The sequence below is a fragment of the Stegodyphus dumicola genome, chromosome 4 (genome assembly GCF_044657685.1).
Source record: "Stegodyphus dumicola isolate Sdum_Otavi_A_Nest chromosome 4, ASM4465768v1".
Taxonomy (NCBI): domain Eukaryota; kingdom Metazoa; phylum Arthropoda; class Arachnida; order Araneae; family Eresidae; genus Stegodyphus; species Stegodyphus dumicola.
The window spans coordinates 225908402-225922020 of NC_140771.1; the positions used below are offsets into that span (position 1 = coordinate 225908402).

At 32.5% G+C, this 13619-nt stretch overlaps 1 protein-coding gene across 2 annotated transcripts in view; it reads right to left on the reverse strand.

The window, feature by feature from the left end:
- Positions 1 to 7645, reverse strand: part of LOC118192580 (solute carrier family 2, facilitated glucose transporter member 1-like) — a 62659-nt gene extending 55014 nt beyond the window's left edge. For both annotated transcript variants that reach the window (XR_015040546.1, XM_085814303.1), the window contains exons 1-2: positions 7262 to 7645; positions 3750 to 3848 (exon numbers count right to left, since the gene is read on the reverse strand). Coding sequence is in view for 1 of the 2 variants with exons in the window: in XM_085814303.1 (XP_085670429.1) it covers positions 3750 to 3848; positions 7262 to 7351 (189 nt within the window). In the remaining variant the exon portion in view is untranslated. The remainder of the gene's footprint in view (positions 1 to 3749; positions 3849 to 7261) is intronic.
- Between the last annotated feature and the right edge of the window lie 5974 nt (positions 7646 to 13619).

Sequence of the window (13619 nt, forward strand, 5' to 3'; positions counted from 1 at the left end):
CAAGCGAATACTCAAAAAAGATACGTACTGTTTATAAATTGCCTTTAAAGTTAAACATGCAGAAATCAATCGCTAAGTCCTTAAATACATCTTCAGGAACAATAAATAAAATTATAAATGAAGATTTACAACTTAAAAAAGTTAAAAAACATAATGTTCACCTAGGAATTGGAGTTCAACAAAGAACATTTTTAGGAACCTGCATGAAAACTATTTAGTAAAAAATAAATATTTAGTAGGAAACAAATAGAAGTACATACATTGCAACCTTTGAAGCATGATTTACCTAAATATCTGCAACAAGAAAGTATCTGTGTATTATCGAAAACGAATAGGGAAAAAATCCAAAAATTTGGTTCTGTCAATGCAAACAAAATTCCAGTAACGGGTTTATAATAGTTGTTGATTCTCTTACACTACTAAATTAAAAATAAGAAGAGTGGTAAAAGTGCTAAAATCAACGAAAGTACTATCTATACGTCCGATACTTAGGGAAGAAATCTCCTTTCTTATCCTATTGACTTTAAAAGAATGAAACATCATCAAGACAAAGTTATTCTTAAAAAAATACCATTGGGTTCCTTGAAAAATGAAGATTGACGTAAGTGTTGAAAATATACCTTTTTCAACGTATTCGTTCGAAGTCCTTTTACATTTCACCTATGGAGTATTGTGACTCTAATCTCTTGAAAAGAGCTTTTTCTAAGCGCAAACCCTGCATGATTGACGGACTCTGGAAAGTAGTGGAAGAAGACTGGAAATTAATAACCCTGGCAATTCTAAGAAACTACCTTGTGTAATGAAAATCACGATGCAGACTTATAGTCCAAAAAAATCGATCAAATAGAATATTTAAAAAATACTTTTTACATTTTAAACATTAAGTAAACTGTCACGAAATCCTTCTAAAACTATGTAGCCGTCCTCTGTATATTGGGCTTTTTCTTGACAACATAATAGCAAAGCATAAGATTATACTGAACTTTCTCTGCAGTAATCTGAATAACCGAATGATCTTTTACCGTTTAGGTAACAAAATTAATGGTGTAGCTATGACACAAAAAAATGGTCCTTCTAAGCTATGTTTAATATTACTGAAAAGATATTACAGCGAGTGCATAATTTTATAAGACTAGGCTTCGGAAATGTTAAAATTCCTAGCAACAATATTGTTAAATACCTTAGAGCAGGGGCTCTCAAACTTTTCAAATTTTGTACCACATAAATGTGGACTTGTATATACCATTTGTGATAATTTGTAGACGTTTCGATTTATTTACTATCCCACTTCTGATAATTTGTAGTCCATGTGGGTGGCAGAAGTTAAATATATGAGGCTTTTTGAGTTAGAAAACCATTTTAATGGAACTGAACACACAGCAAATACACATACGACGCACAAAATACTAATAGAAAACTGCTGACATCTTATTCTTGTTGCCAACTCTAAGAAAGCATTCCTAATAAATTTAATATGATCAAATTATATATTACTCTGATTTATATGCTAAGCCAATTCTTTGTCAGTTCCTACATAAATATGAAACAAAAATATATGCACCACCTTTAAACATTTCGCCATTAAAAATCAGTGCATCCTAAATGGAGTATATATAATCAAAGAACAAAACCCTTTAAATTTATATTATTTAATTATATTCATAAATGAAACTTTTACATTATAATAAAGTACAAATAAGTATACTACGAGTATAGAATGTCACTACGAACCGGTGCCTTGATGATTTCTTCAAATTTGCGTTTAATTTGAGTAGAGTTTTTGCTTCAAATTTGTGTTGCAATTAATTACAAGATGTAGAATCGATCATTGGAATTCAGAACGTTGCAAACTAACTGGAGGAAAAACAAAATGCATTCTTTGTGGAGTGCTGCTGTTAAGGGCGTACCGACTTCAAAACATTATAAGGACTTCCAAATTTTCAACACTTTTCACTTCGAAAATGAATACTATGGAAAGATTCGCCTTCAACAAAATTATTCAAAACTGAAGCACTTGAAAAATTATCCTTTAAAATAAATAAATAGGACTGCTGATCAGAACCGATGCAAAATAAGTTATAATTGTAACAAATTATAATAATTTCAGAAATTTTACTCTTTGTAAGGAAGTATAATGGGCGAACAATATCTTGAAAAAGCTTAAGTCCTCCTTAAGCCCTGAAAATAACTGAAAAATTTCTATTAAGCAGGATTGATAGTTTCTAACTCCTCCCCCTTTTTTTAATGTAGAATTTGAAGTCGTGAACGTTTAACGAATTAGTGGTGTCATCTAGTGACTGATTGTTAAACAAAACTACTAGGTAGTTTAGTTTACCAATCAGCAACTAGATGACACCACTAATTCTATGATCAGTTTGCTAGCTTTTCATTTCAGTCTGGCGTGCATGCTGCTGAAAGCTAATGAATAAAATATCCATCATCGCCTCAAAATACAATACAAGCAATTTAGAGTGTTTTCTTGCAGAAGAAAGATGCCTTCTATCTACCATATATTATTCTTCTCATAAATCAACCAAAGCTTTTATAAACAGTTGTCCAGTTATGGGAACTGAAGTAAGTTCTACACAAAAGTGAAAAAATTAATTTAACTAATAATCCTTTAGAGAGCCCAGAGCTCTATTCTGTTCAATCCCCGTTTGAACAAATAATCTTAGAACCAATTACAGATTAATCCTAGAAGTAGTCATTAAGTGTTTTCAAGTATCGGGAAAACATCTTATGATCAGGTTCGTCTTCAGCATTTTCGGAGTACTTCTAAAAATTAGCTTCGTATGCAGCTAACTAGTTATAGTCTATGCTAGCTACATTTTGTGCTTGGAATTTCTTCTTATGACATATTCCAGAAATTAATCTATAACAAATATCTTATTCAGCGTTTTTTTTTTTTTTTATTTTTATTTTTATTTTTTATTATCAGTCTCAATTACCGCAAACTCGAAAATTCGTCAAATGTCATTACCATATTCTCCGGAGAAAACTAGTTGTAATTCTAGAATGGCGTATAGTAGTTTCAACTTAAGCTATTTCTATCTTTTCTTTCGGGAGAAGGTCTTTTTTACAAAAATCATGTTTAATAACTCGTAAAATTTAACAATTTTATTAAATAGTTTCCTAACTTTTGTTAGCTTCAGAAATCAAGCCTGGCTTACCCGTGACCGAGGCGTTAAGACCACTGAGTAGTGGCTGTAACCGCTAAGAACAAGTTGGTTGGTACTATCGTGGTTTTTGTCTAACATGGCCTGAGCCATTCCTCTAGGATATTTCCTTCAAAGGCATCCTTCACCTTAGGCAGATAGCCTTCGTGCGCTTTGTTGGGACTCAAATAACCTTATCTACTCTAACTGAAACTGTGTCTTTTTGAAATATTTGAAAATGAAAACTGATTGACAAAAATACTGTTGATGTATATATTTCTATACTGTAAAACGAATAAAAATCATTACTAGTTAATAAAAAATAACCATTAATTTTTGCTTCAAATTAAGTCGTACTTTATCAGTAACAAAGAAAATATACATCGTATGATAATAAAAACTTATTTACAAGTTACAGTTTAGGCAATGATACGCTTTAGGCACTTTTCTTAATTAGGTTAATCAGAAAGTAATGCAGGATTTAGGCTCAGAAAGTAATGCATAAAACTCAAGTGCGTAAAAGAATACTAAAGTTAACATGCAATCAAAATTTTACTTGTTATTACAGAGCTTTGTTTTTTTAATTTGGCTTACACTTTGAGGAGCATTGACAATGCCTGTGTTGTAGCCATGCTGAAAGGCGGAGCCAACTGCTGCTGCAATAATCGCAAAGATAAATTGACCAGGCGCTTCCTGAAAACAATGCATATATCCATCATTTAATTTGTATCATTGTGTTGTATTTGTATTTAATTTGTACATAATTCATCATTTAATTGCAAAATATTGTAATTTAATACAGAAATTATTGTACAATGTACTTTCGATGTTGCAGATCTTTGTTTAGGATCACACTCTTCAAGCTAATAACATTATTGTAAATATATTTATAAACACAAGTTGTGGATCACACTTTTAAAGTTAATGACACTGTTGCAAATATATTTATAAACAGAAATACTAACAATATTTAATGAAATTACGGATCAGATAGCCTACGAAAAAAAAAAAAAAAAAAAAAAAAAAAAAAGAGCTTTTTTGGCTATTTTGTTGACTAATTGATTGAGCAAAAGAACCCATTTTGTTGACTAATTGATTTGGCATTTAGTGTTTTATGATTGAAAATGTATAAGCTAGATCATACAGTTACTCATTATTTGAAAAGAAGAATATACTTAATTCAACTTAATTGTAAATATGCATGAAAAGTCTATATAGATAATTAAGTTCCTGTTTTACAGACCTGTAAGGAAAGAAGGCAAAACAAGAAGGTCGATTGATTATAAAGAGTTGTGTTATTAAATCAAAAGTTGATCTTAAACTCAAACTGGATAAAGCGAGTTCGGTCAGTTTCAACCCAAAACGGAGTTTTGCCATATTTGTCTAACCAAAGGTCACGATTATCTAATGCACAAATTATGCTGCATTCATTTAATATATATTTTAAATATGATAAAAAGATTTCAGACAAATTCAGAATAATATATGGTACAGACTATATCAATTCTAAATTGAATAATATTTACATTTCTTTTGTTTAATGTCATGAATAAATGACTTAAAGAAACCTGGTAATTATACATTTTTGGATTTATGTAAAAATATGCGCAGAAACTTTTATTACCAGATTTAATTAAAGTTAGTATATATTTAGGTACTTTTCCGTTTTGCCGGCGCAAGCGATAAAGTCGCCAATAATGGTACAACCGATGCCAAACGGAATATTCTCGCTGGTAACCTTTTACGCCTCATTTTCAAAACAAGTCGCAGCTTTTTCTTATCAGATTGATTGTTTCTTTCAATACTAGCATATAATTACATAGAATTTTTATCAGATAGTACAGTTTTATGTCTAAGGCCATTTTCGGTAATTAAGTCAATTAGGATGCAATCACAGCACTTACCCGAAGCCGAAAATATAGAAAAGGTAAAGTCAAGGGTTAAATTCATCCATTCTAATGAGAATGCATTAGCAAAGTAAAGCACTGCGGTTTTACATAATTTCTGAGTAAGCTATTCGTACGAATTGAAATATTTCTTGCATTTAACCTTGTGTATCAAATGAAGATTGAACTTGAAATTAATGTAGATAATTACTGAGAGCATTATATTTTTGTAGAGTAGTTTGCTTGAGATGAGATCGCTTGGGGTCACGTGATATGAACTGGCGAATCAGGATGTTGAACCATGAAAGCATAGTAAATTCTTAAATTAATGTCTTTTTACAAATTTGTTGCCTTTATTTATTGGCTTTTTATAAAATTTTAAGCGATATTAAAATGTTTATGCCTTCAAAATAAAAAATTCTTGGAACTAAAATTTTTTAAATATTTTTTATGTGTATACTATATGTTGTCGCCAGTAAAGTCTGCTTGGCGAGATTTGCGCCTGCGAAACGGAAAAGTACCTATATTTATATTTCAAATATAACAGAAATCTTTCCAAACTGATGCTAAGTTTAATAATAGCAATGGTGATAACATTTCTTGGAAGTGATCTGCGAAAACTAAGTAAAAAAGATGATTTGGGGAATTTCGGAGAATTCTCGAGAAATACAATTCCCCTTTCCTGATTTGCGATTGTTCACAACTACCTGAATTTTGGAAATCCGACTTCGAAAAAAGAAAACATTTTGGAAGATAATCTTTATTTCCTAATTCTCTAAAATGACTGATAATGTGTACAGAAATTCGGATCTGAATTATTCAGATTCCCTACTTTTAATTCGTTTTAAGAATTTACGAATGTGATTTTCCAATTTTTTTAACCTTATCATGCGCTTTTAAACAAGCATATGTAAGATCCAAACAAATACAGATTTTTGCTTCAGATATTGGAAAAATTCTAAACGTTCTCAAATCGGAATTTTAAAACATTCAGGAACCTCTGAAACCCTTGAGATAAGAATAACAATAAGAAATTTAAAAAAAAAAAAAGGTTTTTACTTAATTTCAAAGTATTTAATTAAAGCAAGATTGAAATCTGTGCAGATTTTAAAATACATTTTTTAATAATATACCTATATTTATTACAAACTGTACATATAATTTAATAGATGAAGTGGGCATTTGAAACTCTTGACTTTAATTTTCTTAATATAATTTGAGAAAAATATTTTTAAATTAGCTTAAAAACATTTAAATTAAACCAAGTGTGGAAACAGGATTATTACTTCAAAAATAAGCCTAAATAGACATTAATATATCGGAAATCAAAATATAAATATCGGATACCAAATTTTCTGCAGAAATTTCCAAAAAATCAAAAAGTTACTTACTTTAACAAAAGCACTTATTGAACATTTCTAGAACACGAAGTAATATTAATGATCCAAATATAAATGAAATTGCAACAATTTCATTCCTTTTTAACGATCCCCTTTTTTTTAAGTGTCAAAAATGAATATTTCTTTCATTTTGGGTCAAGCCATTTAACAGGTTTTTTTTTGGTGTTAGGATTTAGGTCCAAAAAATTTAAGAAACATTGATATTACCATACATAACGTTAAGTTAAAAGTATTCTTTGGGGCTAACTTTTAATGCAAGATCATTCTTTTCTCCAAAATTCTGATCTTTTAATTTCAAGATAATATACCTAATATAAAATAATACAGCAGGAAACATTGGCATTTTGCTGCTAAAATTATTGCTTTATAATGCCTAATCTTTTTTTTTAATCATATATTAAAAAGTGATGCTTCTTATGTGGTGCGATGTGTTTTACTAAATTCTTGTTAAGCATGGAATTGTAATATTAAAAGGAGCTTTAAAAATCACAGAATATAAATGCATTTTACTCAAAATCTGATCTAAATCTCCTCAAGTGTAGGCGTGTGGTATAGGAATAACAAATTTGAGTATTAAATTCGAATATAAAATATTTGCAAGATTTAATAGAAAAAAAAAAAAAGATGAAAATAGTTAATGAAAATTTAGCATGCTTTGCATGTTAAAGTAATTAATAAAACGCATTTTCATTCCTATTTAAACTTTTATTAAAATTTATATTTATTAAAATTGAAATTTATATTTATTAAAATTGAAAACAGGCATTTGATTATCCCGTTTCTTAATTTTTCATTAGATTAAAAAACAGATTTAACTCACTAATTTTTCCGAAGGAGAGGAATCTATATCGTCTTCATTTGGACTATTCTGTGATTCAACGGAGAAATTTGCCGTTTGTTTTGAAACCATCTAAATAAATTAAACACATTTCCTATTCATGACGAGATATCATTATTTCAACCTCAATTTATTGCCATATGGTTATGCAAATTTTCGAAAGTGGATATGTTGTTGAAAGAAAACAAAAGCACGTAGGCATAAAATAAATATCTGCACATGGTAAACTTGAAAATTCTTTCTGTAACGTTATTAAAATAGATTAGCGGGCAAGCCCGAGATATGAGCGGGCTTGTGGCCAAAGCAAAATTGATATATTCTATATATGCTTGAAAGGAAAATGTATTAAAGCATTTCAATGTGAATGAAATCAGCTTATTCTTTCCAAGCAACAAAATAATTCGTAAATAATTTTTTTTTTTTTTTTTTTTTTGTTGCCAAATCCGGAAACAAACACTTTAGACACTTCAGGTTAATACATATATGTATGACGTCATGATTTAAATTCAAAATAATATAATATCTTTTTCTCAATATGAATAAGAGAAGTAACGTGGAAATTTTCTGAATTTGAAGCAAAAAAGTTGCCAACAGCAATTATTTATTTAAATGCTGACATTAACGAACTATTTTGAACATACAGTGATGTCACATGCAGTCGCGTCGCGTGCTTTCTTCAAATTCAGAATATGACCGTATATAATAATAATATATTTAATGTTTGGCAGTGCTATCTATATTTCATATTTTGTAAAACCGGCAAAATTTTTATTAACAAATTCTACGATTTGAAAGCGAGATGTGGCAACACTTTTCGAAATAAAGCAGATTTTTTCCCCTCCAGCGCGCTAATCTGTTGCCACTCGGAAAAATGAGTGCAAAAATTAGCTTTTTCAGAGTTTTTAATTAATATCCCGGCTTATTTACGTGGTACGAAGATGAGAATGGCCGAAACGGCTTACCACGAAGTTTTTTAATTCGGGAGTACCTCTCTCGAAGCTCATCTCCCCGCCGTTCCGGCGGACATGACATTACAAATAAACAAACAGACAGACGAGCACAGATTTCAATAGTATGGATGATAAAATGCAAAATGAATGAATTCCTAAATACTAATATTGATGTCTTTGTATCATAAAATATTTATCTTTATAGCGAAACGGAAACAAAAATCTTTTAATTAAAAAATTCTTATATTTATTTCAAAATTACAGTCTTTTAAATCGAAATATAAAGAAGAAGATACCGTTTCTTACGCCGTATTCACATGTACACATTTTGTAACTGTAGAGCAACTAAATAAAATTGAAAGTAATATTAATTATGTGACTAATAACACGTTATCTCACATATTAAAAATAGACTAACACTATACATTTAATTTAGTTAATCTATCACTATAAAAATGTAGCTTCGCGAAATCAAATTAACCTACATCGATCATTATCGACAACAATTTTACTAGGACATCATCGATGTAAATTCTACATAGGATTTCATTCGAACCTCATTTCGACTAACATCTACTACTCTGAAATATATCCCGAAAACACATTATAATCACGAAATTTTACCACTAAAATGTTAAAATTCAGAATATTGCTTCACAGATTGGGAAAATTCTAAAATTTCTCAAATCGGAAACTTAAAGCAATCTGGAACCTCTCAAATCCTTAAGATAAAAATAACAATGACAAGAAAAAAGAGGTTCCTACTTAAGTATTTAATTAAAGTAAGATTTGATATTTGCGCAAATTTTAAAATACAGTCTTTAATAGTGTACCTATATGTATTAGAAACTATAAGTAGAATTCAGTAGATGAAATTGGCAATTAAAACTCTTGAATCTTGACGTTAATTTTCTTAACATAATTTGAGAAAAATATATGTAAATTAGTTTAAATTCTTTTACATTTTTTCAGAATCTTTCCAAATCATTTCTAGTGTAGACATAGGATTAGTACGTTAATATAAAGCATAAATAAACAGTAAATAATAAATATTTAATTTTCTGCAAAATATTCCAAAAAATCGAAAATTACTTATTTTAACAAAAGCACTAAGTACCGAACATTTCTAGAACACGAAGTAACATTAGTGATCGAAATAGCACTGAAATTGCAGTAATTCCATTCTTTTTAATGATCCCTTCTTAAAGTGTCATTAAATAAATTTTTATAACGTTTTGTGTTAAAGCTTTTAACAGCTTTTTGGATGAGGTTTACAATGCTCAAGAAAAGGAAGAAGATTTTAATTTTCATATTTCCAGAAAGGATTCAAAACTCTGAATACCTTGCCCCCATTTTTTTCTCACTGGAAGACCTTAGCTATGATTTACAAAAGGTATAATACAAAACAAAGAAAGGGACTGTGACAAATCAAACTGCAAGAAGTGAGAAATATTAACTTTATCACATCACAACAAATACTGCATTTTCTTCACATCTTTCTTCCTTCTGCCGAAGAATATTTTCTTTCTCTTACTCGGCTGTACATAGTTTATTGGATTAAAGTTTTCTCTTCACCATGCTGTTTAAGATTTAAGATCGCTGGAAAAGAATTTTTGAAAAATCTCATACCTGATAAGAATTTTCAGTCTTTTGAAGGCCTCAGAGAAGATATTTAAAACTACCGTTTATAAATTTGAAGTCCATAAATCATGATGACATCTGAAGAAGTTGGTTATAACTTTTAGAAGAGTCTATATCATACTTCATGTTAGAAGTCAAATTTTAAATCTCTGTCTCCAATAGAACAATACTGGAAATTTTGGTCTCAGTTTTTTAATCTGTGTTGGGTATGCTGCGTTAACCAAGATGAGGCCTATTATTATCGGCCAGGAGGGTTTCAGCTCCCTCGTATATTACATTATATTATATTAAATTACATCTCATTCTTCAAACGGTTAAAAACCATATAATGTTGCAGTATACGTCCGTTTTCATCGTGAGTTGAAAATTGGGCTTAGCAACCTAAAGAGAACGTAGAGATATCAATTCCACTCATTGAAATATTGACAAACTTCGGAAAACTAGTTTTCTAGGTCTTGTAAAATAAGAAGGAACCCTGACATGATGTGTTGTGTATATACTGGTGTGCAAAAATTAAGGACGAAGTCGAAAAATTAGCATATCAGCTGAACGAAGAGGCAGAGCGGACAGAAAGACCATTCAGGAGATTAAGTAAGGTGATGTACGGTAGCACATGCGCAGATATGCAGGTAGACGTAATGGGGAAGTGTCTGAGTAGTATAAAGCATGTTGTCGGTGTAAGATCAGTATTTCTGGCAAAGAGATTGCACGCCGTATAGCAGTTAAAATCACACCGAGTTGCCGCCTCAGCGAGAAATGGCGAATAATCAATCTGTTAGACGACATCTGGATGCTTTTACCCGAGGTCGAATCATTGGGAAGTTGGAGGAAGGCCACAGTGTGACAAGTGTGGCTGCAGAGTTCGGAATTGCTCACAGCATCGTTTCACGACTTTGTAGACAATTTCAAACTACAGGAACAGCTATCCGGGGGTTTAGTTGTGGTCGTCCACGAGGAACCACACCCGCAGATGACCGGTATACTGCCTTACAGGCCAGAAGAAACAGGCGGCAGACAGCGGGAGAAATCGCTAGACACACGACACAGGCGACTGGACAACCGATATCGCATTTTACCGTGGTCAGAAGACTGCACGGTGGTGGTCTGTTTGCACGACGCCCTGTACGGTGTGTACCTCCAACGCCTGCCCATCGGAGAAGGCGTTCTCTGTGGTGCCGGGAACACCGGAATTGGAGAGACAATGAATGGGGACGAGTACTCTTTACAGATGAGAGCAGATTCAGTCTGAGTAGCGATTCTCATCGCATACTCATCTGGAGAGAGCGGGGAAGCCGCAATCATCCCTCGAACATCATTGAAAGGGACAGGTATGGAGGTGGCGGTGTTCTCGTTTGGGGAGGCATCATGCTTGGTAGTCGTACAGACCTTCACATCTCCAACGCAGGTTCAGTCAACGGGACCCGTTATTGTAACGAGATTCTTCTTCTATATGTGCGACTTTTTAGAGGCGCTATGGGTCCGCAGTTCCTTTTCATGGACGACAATGCACCATGTCATCGCACAGTAGCTGCCGAACAGCTCTTAGAGAGTGAGGATATTGAACGTATGGATTGGCCGGCACGATCTCCGGATCTCAATCCCATCGAGCATGTATGGGATTTTCTAGGCAGACGCTTGGCAGCTCGTACCTTACCACCAGTAACGATTCCGGAGCTTCGATTGGCGCTGCAAGACGAATTAGCAGCAATGCCTCAACAACTCATTGACACCCTCATTCTCGGCAGACGCCGTGAAACCTGCTTAGCAGTCAGGGGAGATCATATCCCCTATTAAAGACCGGATGTTTCTTGCTGGACACCCATCACAGGGATGTTCCGGCCTTCAGTCGCATTGTGCTCCATGCTACTTTTTCAATAAAGCTTCTTTTTATCCCTCATATCTCTTTTAGTAAGTGTTGCTTACATTACTCATGTCCTTACGTATTGGGGATCTTACGGTATTAAATGTGTTGATTTGGAAAGCTTTTGTACAAAGTTATATTGAAAAAACCGTCTCGTCCTTAATTTTTGCACACCAGTGTATTTTTCCAGGTATTTAAAGTTCACAATTACTTTTGCCTCTGTAGAACTATACCTGTAATCATGGATCGAGCTTGATTCAAGAATATCTGGCAAAAATGTTGAGGCGGGTAGATGTAGAGGTACAGCAGAATGCAGCATCTCTACATCTACCCTAAGCAGCTTTTCTAATGGAATGCGCTTGGCGGACCGAGTGGTACACGGACCAATTCAGCAGTAGGTAAAAGCGTGCTATTGGAGTAAATTTGTACAGCTTTAGGTGATATCAATGCAGAAAACTGCAGAAATCCTCACTGTCCTCTCCGGGGTTCAAACTCTACGCCTCCCGAAGTCGAGTGCACCGTGTTTCCAGTTTCACCACGAAGGCATGCGGAAAGGAGGGAGACCAAAATCTGAGGCTAAAGCGGAGCATTTACTCAAAGGAGATGCAGAGAACAATTCTTGCTCCACTTTTATTAACAGCTCCATATAAAAAGAGTTATATGCTATTCAAGAGGTCTGACTTTGTGTAGCGATGCATACAGCTCGAAATTCGTGTATATTGATATATGTATAGGAATACATGTATCACGGGAATTAGCTTAGTCCATATCAACGTTGCACAGAAACAGTATCAGAACAATTATTACTGACTGTTAGGAACCGCGTTAAAATTCTTAGCTCTCGAATCTTACATTGGAAAGTTTCGAAAGAAATTTTATGTAAACATTCAAAAGTAAGGAAATTTAATCAACTGTCAATACACCTCACAAAAATTAAAATGATTGGTTAAGGATGATGCTTTATAACCTCATATAAAGTTTTATTATTTTAAACATGATAAAAAAATCTCAAACGTACTTCTATTACATCCATGAACATAGTTTTGTTATATTCATTACATTTTTATGCTACAGCATCCTTCACACTGATAAATTCAGTTTTAGAAAGATACTACGGCACAGCTTTAATTTCTGAAATAAGACATTAAAAATTAGTGAAATATACTTTTGTGCATAAATTAAATTTTAAATTGTATTTTCTTAGCATACATACAAATTGAGAAGATATATTGAAAATGCTGAAAATGACGACTTTCTTGAATAATTGAAGTAAATAGTAAATAGATCTTCAAAAAAGCATATCTTTGAGGTTAAACCATATTTATAAGATAATAAACTTGATAAATCTGGAACGTAATATAATCATCTGAAAGTTTGTTTGTTAAGTGGGAGTTCAAAACTCTTTGGGAAATACTTATTTACAAAGATGAAAATAGAGATGCGTTTAATATCGATATTATCGATATCGTATCAAATATAAATAATATCGATATCGTTTAATATCGGTATTTCTCCCACTTTCCTAGCGTGCCTTCGTGGTGTAGTGGTTCTGCACGCTGGGCCAGTATTCCAGAGGTCCGTGGTTCGATTCCCGGCAAAGACGATTGCTCATTTTTCATCTTGACTGCTTTCAAAAATATATCAAATGTCTCTACAGTGGCGCCTGAACTAAAATAGGGTAATTAGCACAGTAAAGAGCAAAGCTGAAGTACGTAGTTGGGCAAGATGGAAGTACGCGAAGAGAAAAGTTTTGGTTTGCAATTTGGTGATTGGTCAAGAGGCATCTGCGTTAAGGATTACGTAAGATCGCATGATTAATTTGAATGACGCAGTTTAGACTTACAGCGCTATTTTTAGGACAGATAGATGAAGTTCCCAAATGAAATAA